Source organism: Hylobates moloch, unplaced genomic scaffold, assembly GCF_009828535.3.
Source record: "Hylobates moloch isolate HMO894 unplaced genomic scaffold, HMol_V3 SCAFFOLD_159, whole genome shotgun sequence".
In the NCBI taxonomy this organism is placed as follows: Eukaryota; Metazoa; Chordata; class Mammalia; order Primates; family Hylobatidae; genus Hylobates; species Hylobates moloch.
The window spans coordinates 32,197-59,436 of NW_026652434.1; the positions used below are offsets into that span (position 1 = coordinate 32,197).

The 27,240-nt window shown below is 51.4% G+C and overlaps 2 protein-coding genes across 2 annotated transcripts in view; both read left to right on the forward strand.

Moving 5' to 3' along the window:
- Positions 1 to 10,461, forward strand: part of LOC116464070 (heme oxygenase 1) — a 12,110-nt gene extending 1,649 nt beyond the window's left edge. The window contains exons 2-5 of the mRNA XM_032147351.2: positions 896 to 1,016; positions 4,751 to 5,242; positions 7,682 to 7,781; positions 9,746 to 10,461. Of these exons, the coding sequence (XP_032003242.1) occupies positions 896 to 1,016; positions 4,751 to 5,242; positions 7,682 to 7,781; positions 9,746 to 9,876 (844 nt within the window). The 3' untranslated portion in view covers positions 9,877 to 10,461. The remainder of the gene's footprint in view (positions 1 to 895; positions 1,017 to 4,750; positions 5,243 to 7,681; positions 7,782 to 9,745) is intronic.
- A 3,975-nt stretch (positions 10,462 to 14,436) lies between these two features.
- Positions 14,437 to 26,986, forward strand: LOC116464071 (DNA replication licensing factor MCM5). Its single transcript, XM_032147353.2, has 8 exons — positions 14,437 to 14,550; positions 14,765 to 14,939; positions 17,538 to 17,664; positions 17,745 to 17,873; positions 20,936 to 21,108; positions 22,766 to 22,921; positions 25,093 to 25,259; positions 26,811 to 26,986. The coding sequence occupies exons 2-8, from the start codon at positions 14,773 to 14,775 to the stop codon at positions 26,984 to 26,986; spliced, it is 1,095 nt and encodes a 364-aa protein (XP_032003244.1). The 5' UTR covers positions 14,437 to 14,550; positions 14,765 to 14,772.
- The last annotated feature ends 254 nt before the right edge of the window (positions 26,987 to 27,240 follow it).

Consider the following 27,240-nt stretch of genomic DNA (forward strand, 5'->3'; position numbering starts at 1 on the left):
AATTTTTTTTTTTTGTCGTTTTAGTAGAGATAGGGTTTCACCATATTGGCCAGGCTGGGCTCAAACTCCTGGCCTCAGGTGATCCGCCCGCCTCAGCCTCCCAAAGTGCTAGGATTACAGGCGTGAGCCACCACGCCTGGCTCTTTTTTTTTCTTTTTTTCTTTCTTTCTTTTTTTTTTTTTTGAGGCGTAGTCTCGCTTTGTCACCCAGGTTGGAGTGCAGTGGCGCGATCTCAGCTCACTGCAAGCTCCGCCTCCCGGGTTCACACCATTCTCCTGCCTCAGCCTCCCGAGTAGCTGGGACTACAGGCCCCTGCCATCGCGCCCAGCTAATTTTTTGTATTTTTAGTAGAGATGGGGTTTCACTGAGCTAGCCAGGATGGTCTCGATCTCCTGACCTCATGATCCACTCGCCTCGGCCTCCCAAAGTGCTGGGATAACTGGCGTGAGCCACCGCGCCCGGCCTTTTTTTTCTTTTTTTGAGATGGAGTCTCTGTCACCAAGGCTGGAGTGCAGTGGTGTGATCTCAGCTCACTGCAACCTCTGCCTCCGGGGCTCAAGCAATTACAGGCATGATCGCTGGGATTACAGGCACCCGCCACCATGCCCGGCTAATTTTTGTATTTTTAGTAGAGATGGGGTTTCACCATGTTTGCCAGGCTGGTCTCAAACTCCTGACCTCAGGTGATCCACCTGCCTTGGCCTCCCAAAGTGCTGGGATTACAGGCGTGAGCCACCGTGCCCAGCCACAAGGCTGCATCTTAAAGCGATTGAGAACATGGCCTGAATGAGGATGGGAGTCTCTTGAAGGCCTGCCCACAGGTGGGTGGCTCAGCCGTTGGGAAAGACCCCACCCCCAGCCAGCTTTGTGTTCACCTTTCCCATTTCCTCCTCAGCATGCCCCAGGATTTGTCAGAGGCCCTGAAGGAGGCCACCAAGGAGGTGCACACCCAGGCAGAGAATGCTGAGTTCATGAGGAACTTTCAGAAGGGCCAGGTGACCCGAGAGGGCTTCAAGGTATGTGGCTTGGTGGGACTAGCCCTGGTGTAGGGTGTGGCAGGTGTGCGTGGACCCAAGGCTCAGACCAGTGGTTTAAGTGGGGATGCTGAGGGACCAGATGGGCATGTCCAGTAGAGTCATCTTAAAAATGATGACACTGAGCCGGGCACGGTGGCTCACGCTTGTAATCCCAGCATTTTGGGAGACCGAGGCAGGTGGATCACGAGGTCAGGAGATTGAGACCACGGTGAAACCCCGTCTCTACTAAAAATACAAAAAATTAGCCGGGCGTGGTGGCGGGCACCTGTAGTCCCAGCTACTCGGGAGGCTGAGGCAGGAGAATCACTTGAACCTGGGAGGTGGAGGTTGCAGTGAGCCGAGATCGCACCACTGTACTCCAGCCTGGGCCACAGAGCAAGACTCCATCTCAAAAAAAAAAAAAAAAAAACAGATGACACTGAGGCTCAGAGAGGGAAGGTGAGTTACCCAAGGTCACACAGCAAGTTCAGCCTGCTCTGTAATGTTGTGGAGGGGCTGGGGCAGCAGTGCTGTTGACTGAGCACTGGTTCCATGTTGGGCATTTTGTACACTTGGTTTCTAATCTGTGCTTCAACCCTGATGAGAAAGATGAGGACTGGAAGGCTCAGAGAGGTTAAGTGACTAACAGAAGGTCACACGGCCAGTAAGTGGAAAAGGCTGAAATCAACCAAGACCGATGTTGTTTCAGAGCTTGTACTCTGACCTAATTCTAATTTGCCTCTGAGGATAAGGAATAATATAGGTTGGGGTCTTAACAGAACCCTTTTCTAACAGTGAGACTGAGGGTGCCTCATCTAATCTCCCTAAGCCACGTTTTCCCCATCTGTAAAAGAGGATTTCAACAGCAGGGCTTTCTTAAGCACCCACTATATGCCAGGTACTGATTTCGCTGTTTCTCAGCACTGTTGTGAAATTCATGCAAATAGAAGGAAAGCACTTGACGAAGAACGGGGAAGATACTGGGTGTTAAAACATTAGCATGGGGAAAGGCTTGTTCAGGTTGAACAGAGGGTATGGGGGTGGGGAGTAGGGAGCTATATCCCACCACCTTCATCCCAGTCCCTTTTGCAATCTGTACCCTCTGCCACCCCCTACTTCCAACATGAGACATGCTTTATTTTATTTATTTTATTTTATTTGAGACAGAGTCTCACTCTGTTGCCCAGGCTGGAGTGCAATGGCAAGATCTCAGTGCCCTGAAACCTCCGCCTCCTGGGTTCAAGCGATTCTCCTGCCTCAGCCTCCCAAGTAGCTGGGACTACAGGTGCCCACCACCACGCCTGGCTAATTTTTGTATTTTTTAAGTAGAGACAGGGTTTTACCATGTTGGCCAGGCTGGTCTCGAACTCCTGACCTCAGATGATCCACCCGCCTTGGCCTCCCAAAGTGCTGGGATTACAGGTGTGAGCCACCACCCGGCTGAGACATACTTTAATGAGGAGAGATTTAACCTGTGGTTCCAGGCTGGGTGGGGTCCTTGGGCCTGTAATGGGTCTTCTTCATCCTCCTCCCCGCTCCCTTAAAAAGATGACGTACACCCAGTTGCTGCAGTGTGACTGGAGACAGTGGGTGCAGGGAGGTGAATGCTGGAATATCCCATCCCCAGCCAGCTTAGACTTTGGATTTTGCCTCTGAGTCACAGGGTTCCAAGGAGGCACCAAGATCCGTGAGAGAATCCAGTGCTCACTTACATTAAGCTGGTGGACGTGGCACTTATCACAGCCTTTCTCATGTGAGCGCTAAGTGCCAGGCTGCCCTCTGTGCTGGCCCAGATCCTCTCACTTAATCCTCACACCAGCCCCATCTAGTATGTGGCAGGTGAGGGAACTGACTAGCACAGTTGGCTAGCACAGTCACACAGACCTCAGACCATCCGCTCTAAGATAGGATAGGAAGCTGGGACCAGAGAAAGCAAGTGGCTCACCCATGGTCACACAGCTAAGGACTGGCAGAGTTGGGTAAGAACCAGGTCGGTCACACTCAAAAACCCAGGCTCTTTTGTACCAGGCTACCTGGCTTTCTGTCCCCTCAAGGAATAGAGCTGCTTTCAATGTTTATGGCTCAGAAATAACTTGGAAACTCCAACCTAAATATCTTAACTTTGTCCTCCTTCAAATTCAAACGGGCGTATTAATGTGTAACGGGAGTTAGTGCCCCAAGCCAAGGTACACTCAAGACCTGTTGCCTCAGCCCAGCATCCAGAGGTGGTGGGGTCCAGAATAGTCCTCCAGGAAGGAGAATTGTGCCCTGTAGTTGGTCATGCAGAGGTCAGAAGCCAGAAGCACATGGCCAGTCTCCTTTAAGCACTTTCATTTCAGCTATTCCCCTCTCCTGAATCATGGTGGGTCCCTAGCAATGCCCGGTCTTCAATCCAGTTTCATTTCTTACTAGCTGTGCAACCTCCATGTCTCATACACTCTCTAATCCTTAGTTTCCTTTTCTATAAAATGGGAATAGCAATTCCTTTGTTGGATTTTTTTTGTTTGTTTTCTGAGACAGGGTCTTGCTCACTCTGTTCCCCAAGCTGGAGTTCAGTGATATGATCACAGTTCACTGCAACCTTGAAATCCTGGGCTCAAGTGATACCCCTGCCTCGGCCTGTGGAGTAGCTGGGACTATAGGCATGCACCGCCATACCCACACCTGGCTTTTTTTTTTTTTTTTTTTTTTGAGTCGGAGTCTTGCTCTGTTGCCCAGGCTGGAGTGCAATGGCACGATCTCGGCTCACTGCAACCACTGCCTCCTGGGTTCAAGCAATTCTCCTGACTCAGCCTCCTGAGTAGCTGGGATTACAGGTCCCTGCCACCATGCCTGGCCAATTTTTGTGTTTTTAGTAGAGATGGGGTTTCACCATATTGCCCAGGCTGGTCTCTTGCCCAGGCTGGTCTCAAACTCCTGATCTCGTGATCCGCCCACCTCAGCCTCCCAAAGTGCTGGGATTACAGGCGTGAGCCACCGCGTCCAGCCGGCTAGTTTATTTATTTTTATTTATTTATTTTTTTGAGATGGAATCTCGCTCTGTTGCCCAGGCTGGAGTGCAGTGGTGCGATCTCGGCTCACTGCAAGCTCCGCCTCCCGGGTTCACGCCATTCTCCTGCCTCAGCCTCCCAAGTAGCTGGGACTACAGGCGGCCTCCACCACGCCCGGCTAATTTTTTTGTATTTTTGGTAGAGATGGGGTTTCACCTTGTTAGCCAGGATGGTCTTGATCTCCTGACCTTGTGATCCACCCGCCTTGGCTTCCCAAAGTGCTGGGATTACAGGTGTGAGCCACTGCGCCTGGACCCAGCCAGCTAGTTTTTTAAAAGAATTTTTTGTAGAGGTGGGTTTTGGGCTATGTTGCCCAGGCTGGTCTCAGACTCCCGGCTTTAAGCAATCCTACCGCCTTAGCCTCCCAAAGTGCAGGGATTACAGGGGTTTGAGCCACCACACTGGGCTGGTTTGTTGGATCTTTATATAAGGATTCAGTTAGGCTGCTTGTTTTGCCCAGTGGGGTAAAAGAGTTTTAGGCTGAGAAAGTACATGATCGTCTTTTTCTCTTGTAAAAATCCCTCTGGCTGCTGTGTGAAGAGGATTGTAGCGAGGGGTGGCAGAAGGAGTCAGAGCCCAGCTGAGAAGTGATGGGGGCCTTTCCAAAGGCAGTAGTGGAGGGGACGGACAGAGGTGGGGGTCTTCTATGTGGCTGGCGGCCTGACCTGCTCACTCTGCTTTCAGCTGGTGATGGCCTCCCTGTACCACATCTATGTGGCCCTGGAGGAGGAGATTGAGTGCAACAAGGAGAGCCCAGTCTTCGCCCCTGTCTACTTCCCAGAAGAGCTGCACCGCAAGGCCGCCCTGGAGCAGGACCTGGCCTTCTGGTACGGGCCCCGCTGGCAGGAGGTCATCCCCTACACACCGGCCATGCAGCGCTATGTGAAGCGGCTCCACAAGGTGGGGCGCACAGAGCCCGAGCTGCTGGTGGCCCATGCCTACACCCGCTACCTGGGTGACCTGTCTGGGGGCCAGGTGCTCAAGAAGATTGCTCAGAAAGCCCTGGACCTGCCCAGCTCTGGCGAGGGCCTGGCCTTCTTCACCTTCCCCAACATTGCCAGTGCCACCAAGTTCAAGCAGCTCTACCGCTCCCGCATGAACTCCCTGGAGATGACTCCCGCGGTCAGGCAGAGGGTGCTAGAAGAGGCCAAGACCGCGTTCCTGCTCAACATCCAGGTGAGGGGCGGGCAGGCTGGGGCAGCCTCTGCCGCCCCCTGCTGTTCTTCCAAGGGACCCTTCTCATTGTAGGGGAGGGTGCTATGGGTCATGGTTAACACAGGGAACCAGGGTTCCAGCACTGCCACTTACTAGCTGGGTGATCTTGGGCAAATGCCTTCATCTCTCTGTACCTCAGTTTCCCTATCTGTAAAATAGGGATAATAATGGTACCTACATCTTAGACTTATAAGGCTTGAGTGAGTTTACAGCAGTAAAGTCCCCACAGCAGTGTCTGGCACAGAGGAAGCCCTCAAACATTCACTATTGTCATAATGGGACATGAAAATCAGTTGTAACTCTCTGTGACAACAGTCTTTGGCAACGTATAAGTTGTGGGTGCACTAGTGTATAGCCAGGTTGGCACTCCCAGGGTTACAGGTAGCCTCTGCCTTCCAGGGATTCTCAGCCTAGCCAGAGAGGCTTACCTCTTTCTACAAGTGTCTCAAATCCGGGGGAAGGTGGGGTTTGAGCAAAGCCTGGAAGGATGAATTCTTGGGCAGAGGTGGAGAGGTGAGGGGCTCCTTCTACCCAGATGTCATAGAGCCTTCTCTCTCTGCCACCCCCTGGAGGTGCCATGGGGCCTGGGGCTCGGGCTCATGCCCTCCTGGCTCCCTACTCCCAGCCGTGGATTGCAGAAGATTCCGGGCCTGGCCCCTGTTACAGAACAAGGCCTTTCCCTTCCACCCTCCCCCTTCAGAAAATCCAATCAGTCTTGGAGGAAGAAAATCTGTGTCTTTCAGAGAAGTGTAGGCAAAAGAAAAGGGCCAGGTGCAGTGGCTCACGCCTGTAATCCCAGCCCTTTGGGAAGCCAAGGTGGGCGGATTGCTTGAGGTCAGGAGTTTCAGACCAGCCTGAGCAACATGGCGAGACCCTGTCTCTATCAAAAAAAAAAAAATTAACAAAAAATTTAAAGGAAAAAAATGTTTTTAAAAGAAAAGGGATTTGGAGTCAGAACTGGCTCTCAGGCTCGCGCCTATAATACCAACACTTTGAAAGGCCAAAGCAGGAAAATGGCTTGAGCCCAGGAGTTTGAGACCAACCCTGGTAACACAGTGAGACCCCATCTCTACAAAAACATGAAAAAATTAGCCAGACATAGTAGCGTGCACCTGTAGTCCCAGCTACTTGGGAGGCTGAGGTGGGAGGATTGCCTGAGCCCAGGAGGTCAAGGCTGTGATTATGCTACTGCACTCCAGCCTGGGCAACGGCAACAGAGCAAGACTGTCTCAAAAAACAAAAAAAAACAAAAACAAAAACCAAAAAAACGGCTCTTGGCCGGCTGGGTATGGTGGCTCATGCCTGTAATCCCAGCACTTTGGGAGGCCAAGGCGGGTGGATCACGAAGTCAGGAGATCAAGACCATCCTGACTAACACGGTGAAACCCCATCTCTACTAAAAAAAAAAAAAAAAAATACAAAAAAAATTAGCTGGGCATGGTGGTGGGCACCTGTAGTCCCAGCTACTCAGGAGGCTGAGGCAGGAGAATGGCGTGAACCCGGGAGGCGGAGCTTGCAGTGAGCCAAGATCTTGCCACTGCACTCCAGCCTGGGCAACAGAGCGAGACTTCGTATTTAAAAAAAAGAAAAAACAGCTCTTGGTGCCTGATCAGTCCTTGGGCAAAGCACTTAACCTGTAGGAGCTAGTTTCCTGATCTGCAAGGCTAACAAATACCATTCAGCACACCTCACCAAGGCTGAATTTCACAAATCTAAACTCAAGGGAAGAAAGCAGCCGCAGAAGAGTGCATGTACTAGGATACCACTTAATATTATTTCAAAACAAGCAATGCAGCCTTTTGCATGAGACACAGGCTAAGGACATGGGCGGCCACAGTGAACTGTAAATCCGGGATCATTGTTGTGGGTTGGGAGGGCAAGAGTAGGCAGGGGAGCCAATTGGGCTTGGAACATCTTATCTCTTAAGGTGGATGAAAGGGACATGAATTTTATTTATTTATTTATTTATTTATTTATTTATTTATTTATTTATTTATTTGAGACAGAGTCTCGCCCTGTCACCCAGGCTGGAGTGCAATGGGGCGATCTCAGCTCACTGCAACCTCAGCTTCCCAGGTTTAAGCAATTCTCCTGCCTCAGCCTTCCGAGTAGCTGGGATTACAGACATGCACCACCACGCCCGGCTAATTTTTTGTATCTTTAGTAGAGATGGGGTTTTACTATGTTGGCTAGGCTGGTCTCAAACTTCTGACCTCATGATGTGCCCATCTTGGCCTCCCAAAGTGCTGGGATTACAGGGGCGCACCACCATGCCCGGCCAATATTTTTCTTATCATCTTATTTCCAAAGTATTTCCTAACACAACTTAAGGTCCTACCTTCAGCTGGGACCTGGTAGCATCTCTCACTGAGACAGGCATGTGTGTCTTTTGTCTTTTAGCTCTTTGAGGAGTTGCAGGAGCTGCTGACCCATGACACCAAGGACCAGAGCCCCTCACGGGCACCAGGGCTTCGCCAGCGGGCCAGCAACAAAGTGCGAGGTGAGAGCATCCAGGAAGGGGCACTTCCTCTGGGCTACACATGGAGGGACCTGGCTGTCTGACTCTAGTATCTCTACTCCTCTGTTTTCTGAATGTTTGGTGGTGGTGGGTGTTGTTTCCCGCTGCCCCACCCCACTGCCCCTGTAAGGACAGGTTCTCAGGCCAGTCTTGGACACCTGCCTTCAAGCAATCCTCTTGCCTCTGCCTCCCCAAGTGCTGCAGTTACAGGCGAGAGCCACCATGGGTGCACTCCAGCCTGGGTGAGACTCCATCTCAAACAACAACAATAAATAAATTAGCCGGGCGTGGTGGCGGGCACCTGTAGTCCCAGCTACTCGGGAGGCTGAGGCAGGAGAATGGTGTGAACCCGGGAGGTGGAGCTTGCAGTGAGCCGAGATGGCGCCACTACTGCACTCCAACCTGGGCGACACAGCGAGACTCCATCTCAAAAAAAAAAAAAAAAAAAGAATTTCTCAGTTTTGGCCAGGCACGGTGGCTCATGCCTGTAATCCCAGCACTTTGGGAGGCTGAGGCAGGGGGATCACTTGAGGTAAGGAGTCTGAGACCAGCCTGGCTGATGTGGGAGACCCCGTCTCTACTAAAATATAAAAATTAGCTGGGCATGATGGTGCACGCCTGTAATCCCAGCTACTCGGGAGGCTGAGGCAGGAGAATCTCTTGAGTCTGGGAGGTGGAGGTTGCAGTGAGCTGAGATTGCACCACTGTACTCCAGGCTGGGTGACAGAGCGAGACTCCATCTCAAAAAAAAAAAAAAGAAAGAATTTATCCGTTTTAATTTCTAATTTTGTAAATAGTGATAGCTATACTCACACAAACAAAAGCTCTTTTGGATGCTTGGTTGCATTTGAGTATAAAGGAGTTTTGGAACCACAACATTTGAGAACTGCATCCTAATGTATCAGAAGGAGCAGGAGCCTTTAATATGAACAACACACATGTAAATGTCACAGCGTACCTGCTTGCTTGTACTTCCTGTGACCGCAGCCCTGGGCCACCAGACCTACGGCCCTGTTTTCTCTGGGGAAGCCCTTCTTATAGCCCAGGGTGGGGCTAGGATTGAAACCCAGCTGGTCTGGCTCCAGAGACCTGCTCTGGACTCTGTCCTGCTTCTAAAGACCTAGGGAGCACCCACTCTGTGCCTGAGGAGGAGGCGGGTGGCACATCTACCCAGGTTGCACGGCTGGCTCTGGCCTATCACGTTTTGAGTCTTTTTTTTTTTTTTTGAGATGGAGTCTCACTCTGTTGCCCAGGCTGGAGTGCAGGGGCACGATCTTGGCTCACTGCAACCTCCGCCTCCCGGGTTCAAGCAGTTCTCTGCCTCAGCCTCCCAAGTAGCTGGGATTACAGGAACCCCTAACCATACCCAGCTAATTTTTTGTATTTTTAGTAGAGACGGGGTTTCGCCATATTGGCTGGGCTGGTCTTGAACTCCTGACCTCGTGATCCACCTGCCTTGGCCTCCCAAAGTGCTGCGATTATAGGCGTGAGCCACTGCGCCCAGCCCTATCATGTTTTAATAACCAGGGATTGGACTGAACTTCGGAGCTCCTGCTTTCTAGCCCCTGCCCCATCATCACCATGCTTAGCAAATGTGTGAGTCTGAGAGAAAGATTTACAGCTCATACCTAATCGCTGGCAAAGTTTTAGGAGAGGACAGGGCACAGGCAGAAGTCTGAAAACCATGCCTAGGCCCAAGAATGTTTTTACAACGTGGCCTGGCTGCACAGGGAAGAACAGACAGCTTGGAGAAGTAGTGAGCTGCCCATCTTTGAAGATATTCAAGCAGTGGCTAGAGGGACACCTGTTTGTGGTCTTGCAGAATCCTGGCACTGGGCAGGGACTGTACTGCAGACCCTGAGGCCACTCTGCTTTGCTTTTCTATGACATCAGACACCTTGATGCACGCCCACCTGTTACTGACCTTGCCCTGTTTTCTCTTTCAGACTCTGCCCCCGTGGAGACTCCCAGAGGGAAGCCCCTGCTCAACACACGCTCGCAGGCTCCGCTTCTCCGGTGGGTCCTTACACTCAGCTTTCTGGTGGCGACAGTTGCTGTAGGGCTTTATGCCATGTGAATGCAGACATGCTGGCTCCCAGGGCCATGAACTTTGTCCAGTGGAAGGCCTTCTTTCTAGAGAGGGAAATCTCTTGGCTGGCTTCCTTATCATGGGCACTGGAGGCTTTCAGGGCCTCCAGCCCTCTCACTGTGTCCCTCTCTCTGGAAAGGAGGAAGGAGCCTATGGCATCTTCCCCAACGAAAAGCACATCCAGCCAATGGCCTAAACTTCAGAGTGGGCCAAGGGATCAGCCCTGCCCTTCAGCATCCTCAGTTCCTGCAGCAGAGCCCGGAAGATACCCTAATGTGGCAGCTGTCTCAAACCTCCAAAAGCCCTGAGTTTGAAGTATCCCTGTTGACACAGCCATGACCACTTTCCCCGTGGGCCATGGCAATTTTTACATAAACCTGAAAAGATGTTGTGTCTTGTGTTTTTGTCTTATTTTTGTTGGAGCCACTCTGTTCCTGGCTCAGCCTCAAATGCAGTATTTTTGTTGTGTTCTATTGTTTTTATAGCAGGGTTGGGGTGGTTTTTGAGCCATGCGTGGGTGGGGAGGGAGGTGTTTAACGGCGCCGTGGCCTTGGTCTAACTTTTGTGTGAAATAATAAACAACATTGTCTGATAGTAACTTGAACTAGTTTTCATGGGCTTTGTTATTCTTGGGGAACTGACCTTTTCCTCCTTGGTTTCTTGCGTGCTCGGTAGGAGAAGTGGTGATAGGGGGTTGGCAGGAGCTGGTCTGTTTGAGAATACAGAAGGTGAGCTTTTCTTTTTATCTTTTTTTTTTTTTTTTTTTGAGACAGAGTCTTGCTCTGTCACCCAGGCTGGAGTGCAGTGTCGTGATCTTGGCTCACTGCAAGCTCACTGAGGCAGGTTCAATCAATTCTCCTGCCTCAGCCTCCTGAGTAGCTGGGATTACAGAAGTTCATCACCATGCCCAGCTAATTTTTGTATTTTTAGTAGAGACGGGTTTTCCCCATGTTGGCCAGGCTGATCTCGAACTTCTGACCTCAGATGGTCTACCCGCCTCAGCCTCCCAGGGTGCTGGGATTACAGGCATGAGCCACTGTGCCCGGCCCAGGAGGTGAGTTTTAAGCAGCTGGTGGGCGAATATTTGTGTTGAAGCCTGCTTGATACAAGACTTGCCTTTACGGAGGATGGGTTTGCCGTTTGGCGGAAATGAGCAGATTCTGTGGCAAAATTTGTATTTTTTGTCCAGTGACTATTAGGGACTGGAGTGAAACTCTTAGGTTCAAATTCCTGCTACACCACTTTGAGGTTAGTCACTTAACCTCTCTGAGGCTCCATTTTATCACTGGTGACATGAATATAGTGTTACCTAACTCACCTATGTGTCCTGAGAAGCAAATGAGAGGCATTCAAATAGCAGCTGGACCCGGGCATGGTGGCTCACGACTATAATCCCAACACTTTTGGCAAGCTGAGACAGGTGGATTCCTTGAGGCCAGGAGTTCGAGACCAGCCTGGCCAACATAGTGAAAACCCGTCTCTACTAAAACCACAAAATTAGCTGGGAGTGGTGGCACATGCCTGTAATCCCAGCTACTCGGGAGGCTGAAGCAGGAGAATCACTTGAATCCGGGAGGCTGAGGTTGCAGTGAGCCGAGAGCGCGCCACTGCACTCCATCCTTGGCAATAGAGCAAGACTCCGTCTCAAAAAAACAAAACAAAAACCAAATAGCAGCTGGGACTCTCCTACCCTGGGCCCAGTTTCCTCATCTGTGAAAGCGGCACAGATATTCACTGTACTGACAAAGAAAGGAAGGAAGAGGGGAGGGGACAGAGAAACGATCTTGAATTCTACTAATAGTAGAATGGCTGAATAATTTTTTCCTCTCAATTGTCGAACAAAGCCAGACACTAGTTAAAATGGTAAGGACAGTCAGGCACGGTGGCTCACGCCTGTAATCCCAGCACTTTGGGAAGCCGAGGCGGGTGGATCACAAGGTCAGGAGTTCGAGACCAGCCTGACCGACGTGGTGAAACCCTATCTCTACTAAAAATACAAAAATTAACCGGGTGTGGTGGCGCGTGCCTGTAATCCCAGCTACTCAGGAGGCTGAGGTAGGAGAACTGCTTGAACCCGGGAGGCAGAGGTTGCAGTGAGCTGAAATTACGCCACTGCACTCCAGACTGGGCGATAGAGCGTGACTCCATCTCAGAAAAAAAAAAAAAAAAAAAAAAGTGGTAAGGACAGATTTCAATCAGTAATGACTATTGCAATAGAGAAAAGAGTCCAGCATGAACTGAACTCAGCTTTAATTTGTACAGAGGTATTTTAAAGGGAGGTTGACCAGCCTGGGCAATATGGTAAAACTCCATCTCTACAAATGAATAAATACATTCGCCAGGCGTGGTGGTGAGGTGGAGGTGGGAGGATTACATGAGCCTGGGAGGTCAAGGCTGCAGTGAGCTGTGATCACACCACTGCACTCCAGCATTGGCAACAGAGACCCTGTCTAAAAAAAAAAAAAAAAAAAAAAAAAGAAAGATTGAGGGAGGAAGGGGTGGGCAAGTGATTAGTAGAGCCAGGGAAGTGAAAAGTTACAAAAGGTTAAGTCAGTGTAAATGCAGTGAGGCTAGCTGTGTCTGCCAGTTGGCAATGATCGGAGTTAGAATTTTTGCCTCCCACAGAGACTGGGAGACAGAGGTCACATCCTCAGTTGTTGCCTGGAATAAACGGTAAACATTAATCAGCAGCCTTGAGTTTTCTCAGGCAGGCACCTTAGCGGGGGCTGGGTAGAGTCATTTCAGAGATGTCAGCAGCTGTTAGAAACTGTTAGTGTTTGTTTAAGTCTTCTTTTCTTTTCTTTTCTTTTTTTTTTGAGACTAAGTTTCACTCTTGTCACCCAGACTGGAGTGCATCTCTAAAAAGAAAAAAAAGACAGGCCAGGCACGGTGGGCTCACACCTGTAATCCCAGCATTTTGGGAGGCTGAGGCGGGAGTTCGAGACCAGCCTGGCCAACATGGTGAAACCCCGTGTCTACTAAAAGTACAAAACTTAGCCGGGCATGGTGGCAGGCGGCTGTAATCCCAGCTACTAGGGAGGCTGAGGCAGGAGAATCGCTTGAACCTGGGAGGCAGAGGTTGCAGTGAGCCGAGGTCGTGCCACTGCACTGCAGCCTGGGTGACAGAGTGAGACTCTGTCTCAAAAAAAAAAAAAAAAAAAAAATTATAAAAAAATTTCTAGAGAAGCGAGATCTTGCTATGTTGCCCAGGCTGGCCTCAACTCCTGGACTCAAGGGATCCTCTCATCTTGGCCTCCTGAAGTGCTAGGATTACAGGCATGAGCCACAGTGCCTATAGATCAAGGTTGAGGCTTAGAAGTGAAGGCAGCCCAGAGGAACCCGGCTAAAGTTTGGTCAAGGAGAGTCTTTGTCACCATACTACAGAAAATTAAGCAGCTGTTAAACAGAATGAGGCTGGGCCGGGCACGGTGGCTCACACCTGTAATTCCAGCACTTTGGGAGGCCGAGGCGAGCGGATCACTTGAGGCCGGGAGTTCGAGACCAGTGTGGGCAACATGGTGAAACTCTGTCTCTACTAAAAATACAAAAATTAGCTGAGCATGGTGGCGCCTGCCTGTAGTCCCAGCTACTTGAGAGGCTGAGGCAGGAGAATCGTTTGAACCGGTGAGGCAGAAGTTGCAGTGAGCCAAGATTGCGCCACTGCACTCCATTCTGGGCGACAGAGTGAGACTCCGTCTCAATAAATAAATAAACAAACAAATAAAAGCAGTGTGTTAGGGTGCGAGAACCCGGGTCGGGGACGCGGGTGAGCCGCGCGGTAATCGCCCTGTCCTGCCACCAGCTGGAGGACAGGGGCTCCTCAGAGCCTCAGGCCCAGAGAACTGGCCCCACGACCGGCAAGCGAATACTCCTCAGGGCACGGTCTCCCAATGCAAAATGGGCACCTGGACCCAATCATTTCTGAACTTCTAGTTTTTTCTCCCTCTGGCTATGAAAGGAGTCTTTTTTTCCATAGGACTTTTTAAAAGAAGGCTTAAAAAGCACGCAGGCCCGGCCCGGTAGCTCACGCCAGTAATCTCTGTGCTTTGGGACGCCAAGGCGGGCGGGTCGCTTGAGAGCAGAGGTTCGAGACCTGGGCAAGATGGTGAGACGCCGTATTTATGAAATATTTTAAGAAAATCACGTACACCTGTGGTCCCCGCTACACGGGAGGCTGAGGCGGACGGATCGCTTGAGCCCAAGAGGTTGAGGCTACAGTGAGCCGTGATCGAGCCACTGCACTCCATCCCCGGCAAAAGAACGAGACCATGCCTTAGGAAAAAAAACCCAGAAAATAAAAAAGCAAGCACATAAAAGCGCCCTCCGCGCGCCCGCCCCTCCGCCATCTTTGCATCCGCCCCGTCCTGCGCCGCCGCTTCCTTCCCAGCCAGAAGTTTCGCGCCAAATTGTTCCGCACACAAAATGGAGCCCGGAAGGAGGCGAGGTCATGCACCTTGCAGCCAATCATCTTCGGCAGCCAGCCCGGGAGGCGGGGCTGGAGGGCTCAGAACGGTCCAATCGCTGGCCGCGAGGCTCCGGCGAACCAATGGGAGCGCAGCGGCTGCGGCGTCCGAACACCGCCTCTAGTTTTTCCCGCGAAACTCGGCGGCTGAGCGTGGAGGTTCTTGTCTGCCCTGGTTTGTGAAGTGCGGAAAACCAGAGGTGAGGCCAGTAGGACTGGGACTGGGGGCCAGCAGACATCTGGATTTCGGGGCGTAGTTGGAGTGGGATGGGGGTTTCTCGGGAATTGGGGTTGGAGTTTGGGAGCGCAGCCGGGTCCCCCGGCTCCGGACTCAGGGCAGGGACCCAGGCGTCGGAGGGGAGGAGGTGCCAGGCGCTGCCCCCAGCCTGTTCTGGCTGTTTGTTCACACCCCAGGCGCAGTCATGTCGGGATTCGACGATCCTGGCATTTTCTACAGCGACAGCTTCGGGGGCGACGCCCAGGCCGACGAGGGGCAGGCCCGCAAATCGCAGCTGCAGAGGCGCTTCAAGGAGTTCCTGCGGCAGTACCGAGTGGGCACCGATCGCACGGGCTTCACCTTCAAATACAGGTGTGGCTCCTGCGGGGCCGGGGGCTTGAGTTCCAGTGTGGCCGCACGCACGCCTCCACCAGCCTGCTAGAGTCCTGGACCGTGAGAGCACAGATGGCCCCAGACGGGGGAAAGAGCCGGTCCTGGGTCACAGGGCTCATCCCGGCAGCCTCATCCCTTGGTATAAGACTTTGTGTATTTTATTTAATTAATGTATTTATTTAGAGACCGAGTCTGGCTCTGTCGCCAGGCTGGAGTGCAGTGGCGCTATCTCGACTCACTGCAACCTCTGCTTCCCGGGTTCAAGTAATTCTCGTGCCTCAGCCTCCCGAGTACCTGGGACCACAGGCTCCCGCCACCACGACGCCTGGATAATTTTTTGTAATTTTAGTAGAGACAGGGTTTTGCCATGTTGGCCAGGCTGGTCTCGAACTCCTGACCTCAAGTGATCCACCCGCCTCGGTCTCCCAAATTGTTGGGATTACAGGCGTGAGCCACCGTGCCCGGCCTGCTTTGTGTATTTTATCTATACCTGGAGTTAATTTCTGGGTGAGTCACCTCTTGAGTGGGCCACCAGCAACCAGCTAGCGCCACTTGGACCGTTTAGTTCTTTATCCAGATCTTGTTCCTGTTCATCTGCTTCCTATCATCCTTCCATGTCATGTCTGAGACCTTACAAACTCAAGTTCCGTGTAGGTGTAAAAGGTGAAGATGGCAGTTAGGATTCACTTCACTTCGCTCATTCATTTATTTATACCAGTCTTGCACCTTCACTGATTGAGCACCTGCTGCCTGCCAGATACTGTTCTGGGTGCTGGGCCGCAGCATTGAAGCTGGACCTGGCTCCTGCTTCTAGTTGATTGTACGACCTGTGACATCATGAGAATCCTCATAGGCCCAGCCTCTATCCCTGAGATGTTAAAATGCACAGAACATGAGGTTGCAGGTTCAGCATTGGCCCATTATTAGCTGAGTGACTTCCAGGTGTCAGTGTGTCTGGGCCTCACCAGGCCAGAAATGGGTAAAGCCATTCCTGCTTTCACTTATTCATGCAGCAGCTGATACTGCCCACCTGTGTGCCAGGCACTGAGCTGCAAAGATGAAAAGACATGCTTCTTGTCCTAGAGAAGCTCCTAAGTCAGAGGAGTGAGTCGTGAAGACCAACAGATGAATTCCACGGTGGTCATTTCCTCCACAGAGGAAGGTGAAAGGACTTAGAGAAGTTTTCCGGGGGGCTGAAGTTTGAGGTGACCTTTGAGCTAAGGTCAGAGTTGCAGGTGTAGAAAGCCTTCTGTCTAGGTAGGAGCAATTGCTTGTGTAGAGGTGTGGGGTGTCCTCACAGCAAGTGGCTTTCAGTACCAGTCTGGTCATTTTACTGGCTCCTGGACATAAGGGAGATGGGGCTCAGGCCTGTGATACTGTGAGGCTGGGGAACAGCCTGTACGTTGGTCAGTGGTCCCCAAATATGTTCTCGCAACAGTAGTCACATGGGATGCTCTGCTAAGCATCTGAGCTGGACGCAGTGGCTCGTGCTTGTAATCCCGACGCTTTGGGAGGCCAATGCCAATGGATCATTTGAGCCCAGGAGTTCAAGACCTGGCTGGGCAACATAGTGAAACCCAGTCTCTATTTAAAAAAAAAAACAGAGTCTGACTAGAGGTTGATAAGGCAGATGTGTTTTCTGCTGCCTTGGCGCCTCCAGTTTTTTTGTTGTTTTGTTTTTTGGTTTTTTTTTTTTTTTTTTTTTTTTTTGAGATGGAGTCTCGCTCTGTCACCCAGGTTTGAGTTCAGTGTCGTGATCTTGGCTCACTGCAACTGCTGCCTCCCGGGTTCAAGTGATTCTCATGCCTCAGTCCCCCAAGTAGCTAGGATTACAGGCACCCCGCCACCACACCCAGCTAGTTTTTTTTTTTTTGTATTTTTAGTAGAGATGGGGTTTCTCCATGTTGGCGAGGCTGGTACCTTTTTGGTTTTTTTTTTTGAGACAGAGTCTCACTCAGTCTGTCGCCCAGGCTGGAGTGCCCTGGCAAGATCTCTGGTCACTGCAGCCTCCAGCTCTGGGGTTCAAGCGATTCTCATGCCTCAGTAGCTGGGACTACAGGCGTACGCTACCATGCCCGGCTAATCTTTGTATTTTTAGTAGAGACTGGGTTTTGCCATGTTGCCCAGGCTGGTGTTGAACTCCTGGCCTCAAGTAATCCACCCTCATCAGCCTCCTAAAGTGTTGGGATTACAGGTGTGAGCCACCTCACCGGGCCCCAAGTTTGAGCTGTGTACATTGTTCTCCAAGAGTAAGTTAAAGGCTCTGCAGAGTCCTTCAGTGACAGAACTGGTTTGTTGTTTTGTGCACGCTGGCCTGAGTGTTGAAACATCCTTTGACTATCTCATGGACCCCTTCCATGGAGCTTTCTTTAGGGCACGCCTGTGCCAGCAGTGAGTAGCCTCTGCAGGGTTAAATAATGGAATGATCTGGAATTAGATGTGTATTTGGGAAGAGGAATGGTGAGGTCATGGTGGCTGTGGTGTGGGCAGATTCAGGGGTGCAGGCACACCTTAGCCAGTGTTGGTTTCCTCTTCTTTGCACCCTTCCTGCCCCACCCTGCTACGTGTCCACTCCAGGGATGAACTCAAGCGGCATTACAACCTGGGGGAGTACTGGATTGAGGTGGAAATGGAGGATCTGGCCAGCTTTGATGAGGACCTGGCCGACTACTTGTACAAGCAGCCAGCTGAGCACCTGCAGCTGGTGAGTGGGACCCCATCCCTGAGCTCCCCAGGGCTGCTCTGCCCCAGTTACTAATAGCCTGTGCCCTTCCCTTTCTCCAGCTGGAGGAAGCTGCCAAGGAGGTAGCTGATGAGGTGACCCGGCCCCGGCCTTCTGGGGAGGAGGTGCTCCAAGACATCCAGGTCATGCTCAAGTCGGACGCCAGCCCTTCCAGCATTCGTAGCCTGAAGGTGGGTCGGGGGGGCTGTGGCTGCTGCATGGTGCAGAGGGCTTTGGATGCAGGCAGACCTGAGTGCTAGCTGTGTGACCTTGAGCGAGGCACTTGACCTTTCTGAACCTGTCTCCTCCTGGAGACAAAAGGAACTTTTCTTGTTTTTTGCTTTTTGTTATGAAATATTACACACCCAAAAGCAGACAGTAGTATAATGAATCCCATATAGCTTCACCCAGATTTAATAATTAACATTTTGCGTTGTTTCCTATTTTGTCCTTTTTATTTTTTGCTAAAGAATTTTAAAGTGAATTCATGCATGGTGGCTCATTCCTCTAATCTTAGCGCTTTGGGAGGCCGAGGGAGGAAGATTGCTTGATACCAGGAGTTTGAGACCCTGGCTCTCCAAAAAAAACAAAAAAAAACCCCACAAAGCTAGGTATGGTGGCATATGCCTATAGTCCAAGCTACTTGGGAGGCTGAAGTGGGAGGATCAAGGGGCCCAGGAATTTGAGGTTACAGTGAGCTCTGATTGTGCCTCTCAGCACTTCAGCCTGGGTGACAGAGCAAGACCCTGTCTCTAAAAATACAAAATTAATTACAGACATCACACTTTATCCCGAAAAAAAAAAAAAAAAGTTTTCTTACATACTCTGAATACATCATCAGCACCTCAACTGAAACATCAAAGATCTCTTGGTATCATTGAATATACACTCTAGATTCAGATTGACCAAATTACCTCACATGCCTCTTACAGCTCGTGTGTCTCAGCCAGGACCAGGCATTGTATTGGATTGTTGTTTAAATCTCTTTTAATCTAGAACAGCTTCCTTTACTCTGGGTGTAAGTTCTTTCACAGATACGTTATTGATTTGCTGAAGAAGCAGGAGCCATTATCCTGTAGAATGTGACATTGATTTGCTGAAGAAGCAGGAGCCATTATCCTGTAGAATGTGCTGCCTTTTAGATTTATCTGTAGGCCTCTTTGGGGTGGTTAAAACATGCCCCTTCCCCTCTGTGATTTTTGGAAGCTGGAAATTAGATGCAAAGGCCTGTGTTTCAATTTCACATACCGGGCAAGAACACTTGTGGGTGATATTGGATCCCTCATTGCATCCCTCCATCCACTGTGCTGAGACTGACCAGGTGCTAGGTTGAGGTGGTGATGGCCACTTTATTGTAATGATGCAGGCATGGAGCCTTGAATTGCGCCTCCCCAGCCTTGCTTCTGCTTCCCACAGCCTCTTCCTGGTTTCTTTGAGAGCCCCAGCAAAACTTCTGCTCATGTCCGGTTCTCTCGTTCAGCCCGAGGAGGGCGTTGAGAAACAGAGACAAGGTGGAGAGAGATTGTCCCCGTCCTGTACACTGCTGGCTCAGGAGCTTTGTGAAGGGCAAGGGCTGGCCATAGGAAGGAGCAGATTGGTTGAGAATTTGTTTTACTTTTTATTATGGATAATTCAAACATTAGAATATAAAGAGAATAGTATAACAAATCCTCTTGTACTCATCACCCAGCTTAATAATTAGCAACTAGAGGCCAAATTTTTTTTTTTTTTTTTTTTTTGAGACGGAGTTTTTGCTCTTGTTGCCCAGGCTGGAGTGCAGTGACACGATCTCAGCTCACTGCAACTTCTGCCTCGCGGGTTCAAGCGATTCTCCTTTCTCAGCCTCCCAAGTGGCTGGAATTACAGGCACACACTACCACGCCCGGCTAATTTTTAGTAGAGATGGGGTTTCACCATGTTGGCCAGGCTGGTCTCGAACTCCTGACCTCAGGTGATCTGTAGAGGCCAAATCTTGTTTCATCTGTGGCCCTGGAGTTCTTTTGAAACAAGTCCCTTACATCATATAATTTGATCTGGAACTATTTTGCTATGTATCTCTAAAAGATGAATCTCTCTTTTTTTTTTTTTTTTTGAGACGGAGTTCCACTCTGTCTCCCAGGATGGAGTGCAGTGGCACGATCTGAGCTCACTGTAACCCCTGCTTCCCCAGTTCAAGCGATTCTCTGGCCTCAGCCTCCCGAGTAGCTGGGATTACAGGCATATGCCACCACACCTGGCTAATTTTTGTATTTTTAGTAGAGACGGGGATTCACTGTGTTGGCCAGGCTGGTCTCGAACTCCTGACCTCAAGTGATCCGTCCGCCTCGGCCTTCCAAAGTGTTGGTATTACAGGCGTGAGCCACTGCACCCAGCCTTTGAAGAATCATTTTTTAAGGCATAGCTACAATAACATCACACTTAAAAATTAACATTACAGCCGGGCGCAGTGGCTCATGCCTGTAATCCCAGCATTTTGGGAGGCCGAGGCCAGTGGATTGCCTGAGGTCAAGAGTTCGAGACTAGCCTGGCTAACATAGTGAAACCCCGTCTCTACTAAAAATACAAAAAATTAGCTGGGCGTGGTGGCAGTTACCTGTAATCCCAGCTACTTGGGAGGCTGAGGCAGGAGAATCGCTTGAACTGAGGAGGCGGAGGTTGCAGTAAGCCGAGATCCTGCCATTGCACTCCAGCCTGGGCGACAGAGCAAGACTCCATCTCAAAAAAAAAAAAAGAAAAAATATTACTGCCTTATTGTCCAGTGTGGAAATAGTCATTAAGATGGGGAAACTGGGGCTCAAAGAGAAGTGACTCAGAGAAGGCCACACAGCAGATTTTGACAGCACTTGAACTAGAATGTGGGCCCCTGCCTCCCAGGTTTATTCTCTGTGTTGTACTCTACAGGTCCAGGGATGTTGCCATCAGAGGTGGGGTTCAGGTTTCTCTCCTGACGCCTGCCACTTTGTAGTGAAATGTGCTTTGTGTATCTCTTGCCCTGCCACCGCCCCCCCAATTGTGCTGCGAGGTCTTTAAAAGCAGGAGCTGTGCCTGAGGCTCCTCTGAACCCCTGGGTCCAGATAGCCTGGCACTGGGTGTATGCTCTCGAAGCAGTTTTTGAGCTGAACAGAAGAGCTGTGGCCCACCCTGCAGCTCTGTGCCCACCTCCTCCAGGCTCCTGCCCAGGACATTTACCGGCATATCTCAGGTGTGTCCTGGCTCCCCTTAACCAACAAGCTTCCTGATGGCTCTGTTACAGTCGGACATGATGTCACACCTGGTGAAGATCCCCGGCATCATCATCGCAGCCTCTGCGGTCCGTGCCAAGGCCACCCGCATCTCTATCCAGTGCCGCAGCTGCCGCAACACCCTCACCAACATTGCCATGCGCCCTGGCCTGGAGGGCTATGCCCTGCCCAGGAAGTGCAACACGTGAGTCTGTGGCCAAAAGGGACTGTGGGCGGTGACCTGAGTGAAGATCAGAAAGGATGAGAACAAGTAGCAAGCACTGCCTGCAGCTGCTTCCAGAGATCCACTGGGATGGGCTGGACAGGGGTGTGCCCTTAGGATTGGCACAGATCTGATGCCCTGCGGCTCTGAGACACTGCGAACAGTGTCCCTCTACATTGGTGAGTTCTGTCTCACCAGGATACCCAGACAGCCTTGTAGGGAACCCAGGGTTGGGAGGGAAAAGCAGTCCAGGGGAATGAGTCTACCTGGAATCTTCTGAAGCAAACTATGGTTTGTTCACTAGGCCAGATCTAGCCTGCTGACCCTATGGCCCAGGAACACGTTTGTTTGTTTAAGTATTGCCCACAGCTGGTTTCGCACTACAAAGGCAGGGTATGTGGCCTCTTGGCTTGCAGAACCTGGAATGCACATCCTCCGGCCCTTTCTAGAAAATGTTTGCTGCCGCCAGTCTGAAGGAACCCTACCCTCTTCACTGGCTGCTCTTTCTTGGCTCCTTCGCTGGTGCCTCCTCAGCTTCCCATCCACCTGCGGCACAGCTGCCTCATTCCATGCTGTTGGCATCTCTCACCTGGAGTGGCGCGCTATCTCCTCCCTGATCCCCCGCGTCCACCCTCCGCCCCCTCAGTCTGTTTCCCACCCAGCAGCCAGGTGTCCCTTGACACTGCAGGTGGTCCGGTCATTTACTTCTTAGTCAAGTCCTGCACGGCCCACCACAATCTGCTCCCGGCTCCCCCAGGCCTCGCTGCCCCTCTTCTCTCCAGGCCCGGCTGCACTGCCTCCTTCCTGTTCCTGGAATACACCGACCACCCCTAGTCTCACTGCCTTTGACCTTGCTGTTTCCTCTACTGGGAGTGCTGTTCCTCAAGCCGCCATAGTCTGTGTCCTCACTTCTTCAGGCTCCTCTTCACATGTGCCCTCACCAGGGGCATCTTGCCCCACCCTTCGTCTTCAGTTTGGTGCGCACACACCTCGTCTCTCCCACACCTGCCTACTTTTTTACTTTTCTTCACAGCATGTAGCTGTCACTCTGTTATGTGGTTGTTTGCTTGTATGTCTTTTCAGCCTCCCTTGATAGGAACTTAGGCTCCACAAGAGCAGGGACCTTTTTGTTCAGTGCTGTGCCCCCTGCACCTGGAATAGTGTCAGACACATAGTAGGTTTTGCGATGATGTTTGCTTCTTTATGTTGCTATAATATTTATTGAATAATGACGTAATTACCTAGGGATACGTAGAGGCTTAGACCCTCAGAATGGTCTAGAACTGCCTAGAATCCCCCTGGAAAAGATCTTGGGATTTGAGTGGGGCTTTAGTAAGAGAATTGATGAACTAGCTCTTCACCCATGAGGACACCATGACCCTGCAAGAAGACCGAGTGTGACCTGTCTGCCTCCTCTCAGCAAGTTAATGGAAGAACCCAGCCTCAAGCAGTTCCCTTGACTCTTAATCCAGTGCTAGGTCCTTCAGTGTTGCTTTCCTTTAGGGCTTATCTCCAGCTTATTCTGGAGACCCCATAAATTGCTGCTGGCAATGTCTCCTTGCTGGCTCCTGGGATGAATGAGCCCTGCCTTTGGATTCTCCAGGTAGCTTTGGTGACTCTTTTCCCTTATCTTGTACAGAGATCAGGCTGGGCGCCCCAAATGCCCACTGGACCCGTACTTCATCATGCCCGACAAATGCAAATGTGTGGACTTCCAGACCCTGAAGCTGCAGGAGCTGCCTGATGCAGTCCCCCACGGGGAGATGCCCAGACACATGCAGCTGTACTGCGACAGGTGAGGCAGACGGGCCGGGAGGTGGGCATCTACGGCGGTGGATGTCCCAGCTGTGGCCCTAACCCGAGTGTTGGGAGTGGGTCATCTGGAGCAGGGTGAGTGGGGTGGAGAAGGTGGCCAGTTGCAGAGCGCCTGCTCTGTGCCTAATGCTTCCATAAGTTCCTCTCATCTCGTCTTTCCATAATCTGCAGGGGCATGTCAGCCCCATTTTGCAGATGAGGAAATGTAACTTGGAGAGGTTAAATGACTTACTGTGTGGAGGAGAGCCAGGCTTTCAGCCTGTGGCTGTTGCTTTCCAAAGTCTGTGTTCTTCCTAGGATAAGATGCCTAGAGTGCACAGCTAGGTAACCAATAGCTGGGAAAACCTCTTCCCAGCCTGACACCCCACCTCCTACCCCAGGCTTTCTTTTTTTTTGAGATGGAGTCTGGCTCTGTCGCCCAGGCTGGAGAGCAGTGGTGTGATCTTGGCTCTCTGCAAGCTCTGTCTCCCGGGTTCACGCCATTCTCCAGCCTCAGCCTCGAGAGTAGCTAAGACTACAGGTGCCCGCCAGCATGCCCGGCTAATTTTTTGTATTTTTTAGTAGAGACGAGGTTTCACCGTGTTAGCCAGGATGGTCTCGATCTCCTGACCTCGTGATCTGCCCGCCTTGGCTTCCCAGAATGCTAGGATTACAGGCATGAGCCACTGCACCCAGCGTACCCCAGGCTTTCTGTTAAGATCCTGCTGAACAGCCATGGTGGCTCATGCCTGTAATCCCCAGAGTTGGAGAGGCTGAGACAGGATTGCTTGAGGCCAGGAGTTCAAGACCAGCCTGGGCAACATACTGAGACCCTGTATCTAAAAAAAAAATTTTTTTTATTAACTGGGTGTTGGGGCAGACACCTATAATCCCAACTACTTGGGAGGCTGAGGTGGGAGAATTACTTGAGCCCAGAAGGTTGAGGTTGCAGTGAGCTGTGATTACACTGCTCCACTCTAGCCTGGGCAACAGAGTGAGACCCTGTCTCAAAAAGGAAAACAGAAAAGATTCTACTGAAGGGGAGAGGGTACTGAACTTGGGCCCCTCATAGTAACCTGGGTGGAAGGTTTTGAGATCTTTGATTAGGGTTCTAACCTGGGCTTGCTTATCCTGAAATTGCATGCAGATGTTCTGAGGAGAGCAGATCCATAGCTTCTGTTAACTTCATTAGTGGCAACAGAGTATGTAGGGGTCAGGCTCTTGCTCCCTGCGCAAGTTATGTGACTTTGTCAAGCTTCAGTTTCCTCATCAGTAAAATGGGGATAAGGACTGTCCTTAATCTCTCAGAGGGCTGCTTGGAAATGCATGTCGTGTTTAGCACAATTCCTTCATGCAGATTACGTAATCAGGATGTATGATTTTCCAAGCAGTTCATGAATCCTGAAAACTTAGAAAGTGGGTATGGGAAGAGGGGAGTTGGAGGCTCATGGAGTGACGGTGATGGTCTTTTCTGGAGCTGTGATGCCTGATGGTATAAAGCACTTCTATGTCTGCTGCCTCACCTGACCCCACAACATCGGAGGCAGGCCACTTCATCATCCCCCTAGGCTCAGAGGTGCAATGACTTCGTTGAGGTCACACAGCGACTAAATGTCCCTCCACACCACCCTGGCTCTGACTGGGGGACTTGGAGACTTCCCTGTTTCAACATCTCATTTTTAAAACAGGAAATGAAAACCCAGAGGCAAAATGAGCTCACAGAGTCACGAAGAGGCAAAAAGGGCGAGTGGCCCCTCAAGGAGGCTGGAGGGCATGAAGAGGAAGTCTTGCCCTGAGAGGCTAAAGGGCGCCACATAGCGAGCTGACAGCAGACACGTGGAGATAGGGCTTTTGGAGGGCTCTGTGGGCTGGCACTAAGCCTCCTAAACCAGTGTACAAATGAGTTAGCGAGTTCAGTGAGAGTCAGGCCACCACCTGCCTTTCTGTTTGGCTGTCACTGTCGGCAGCACCATCCTCCAAGCAGCTGAGCATGGGCTGAGTGATGTGGGGAAAGAGGCCATTCTCTGGGCTCCGTGGGGATGGAGCCAGCTCAGCATGTGGTGCTTGTGGCAAAAATGCTGAGGTGGACCCTGAGTGTCCTGGGGATGGGTGGAATCAGAGACTTGCTGTCCAAGTGAGAATCTCACCTTTTCTCCTCTACCCTCCTCTCAGGTACCTGTGTGACAAGGTCGTCCCTGGGAACAGGGTTACCATCATGGGCATCTACTCCATCAAGAAGTTTGGCCTGACCTCCAGCAGGGGCCGTGACAGGGTGGGCGTGGGCATCCGAAGCTCCTACATCCGTGTCCTGGGCATCCAGGTGGACACAGATGGCTCTGGTGAGTTGGCTTTGGGGTCCTGGCTTAGCCCTGCTAAAAGGCTGTGCTTGCATCCTTCTGGTAACAGGCAACTCGTTACTTCATGAGGTAGCCCAGGATGTCCTTGTGTTGCTCATATCATTAGAACGTTCATTTTTATATTAAGTGATCCCCCGAACTTCCACACGTTGGTCCTAGCTGTGGCTCCTGGGCTGAGGGTGTTTGCCTAAGTGCAGGATTAAGGCAGAAGGACTGAGGTCAAATCACTGGGGAATTACTGAAAGCCACCTCTTCACTTCTGTGACAGGAGATACAAGAGAAGTGAAATGCAGGGTTCCAGGCAGGCAGCCGCCTAGTGTCTAGTTGGAGAAGTAAGAAAACTGTGAGACCACTGGGGACATGTGGGTAAAGTGGCAGCTGTTGTGGGTCATGCAGTTCCAAGGAGGTGCTAAAGGAGGTCCGAGAAGGAGGAGGTGGGGGCTGGGCTTTGAAGAGTGGTGGATGTGGAAGAACTTCCAGGCGGGAGGGGATGGCAGGAGCAGGTGAAGACCCCAGCCTGGGCAAGGTACTGAGTGGCTGGAGGGCTGAGTGGGAGTCCAGGGGATGAGGGGCCAGGCGATGTAAGAGGCCTTGAGTGCCGAGATGGGGAGCTCCTGCTTACACCTGAGGGCAGCAGGGGCCACTTTGAGGGTTTTCAGGTTTGTCTCAGCCCTCTGGCTTCAGTGAATTGATTCGGAGGGGTGGCTTCCCCAGGGCTCAGTCCATGGCCCACCCCACATTTACACAAACTACCTAGATTATTACAACTTTAAAACCACTGACAGGCAAGTAGCTCTCACATTTTCATTTCTAGCCTGGGCTTCTCCCCATGTTTCAGACTTTAATAACCAACTGCTGATTTGACGTGTTCACTTAGATATCTGAAAGGCATCTCGAACTTTACATGGCTGAAGCTAAGCTCCCCTTTCCCCACCCTCAGACTGGCTCTTCTCAGTCTTCCCATCTCCACCCTTTCAGTTGCTCAGACAAAAACCCCCAAGTCACCCTTGGTGCTCTTTTCTCTCATCCCCCACATCTAATCACGCAGGAACTCTGGCCGGCTCCACCTTTAAAACGTGTCCAGGATCTGACCACTTCTCATCCTCGCCACCTGCTCTGAGCCCTTGTCAGCCCTCCCTGGATCACCATTAATCCTCCCCAGTGTTCATCGCCACCTTGCCCCTACCTTCTCTGTTCTGCAGCAGCCACTGAGCGATGCTGTCATGACCAAGACACTATATCACTCCTCAGCTGAAAGGGGAGACTTTCCACTGGTTTCCAAAGTCCTTTGCCATCTGGCCCTCTGTTTCCTCAGAACCCTCCTGCCCACTTCGCCTCACCCTTTGGACCCTGGAACACACCAGGCCCATTCTTGAAGGCTTGAAAGCTGGGGTCTCTATTTACTCAGACAGGTTGTGCTGTCCTGGCCCTAAGGGCTCTGCCCTCTGGGAGGTCCCTGAGCTGGTGCCAGGACGGGCAGTGGGCTGGAAGAGCTCCCTTGTACTCACTCATGCTCCTGCTTTGCCTACCAAGGCCGCAGCTTTGCTGGGGCCGTGAGCCCCCAGGAGGAGGAGGAGTTCCGTCGCCTGGCTGCTCTCCCCAATGTCTATGAGGTCATCTCCAAGAGCATCGCCCCCTCCATCTTTGGGGGCACGGACATGAAGAAGGCCATTGCCTGCCTGCTCTTTGGGGGCTCCCGAAAGAGGTAGGGGGCTTGAGTTCCCTTGGGTTTGGGGAGGCAGCTGGTGACGGGGCTCACAATAGGATAATTACTGGATAATCAGGACTGGGCACTCTTTTGTGTGTCCTGGGCCCCTCAGTCTGCCAGGCGCCTTTGCCAGCCCCCAAGCTTGCCATCAGCTGGCTAGCAGCTGATCTGCGCACCTGTCTCAGCAATGCCCTGACCCTGGCAAGAGGGTGGACTGGGGGCCTGGCAGGTGCAGTGGGAGAGCACTGAGCTTGG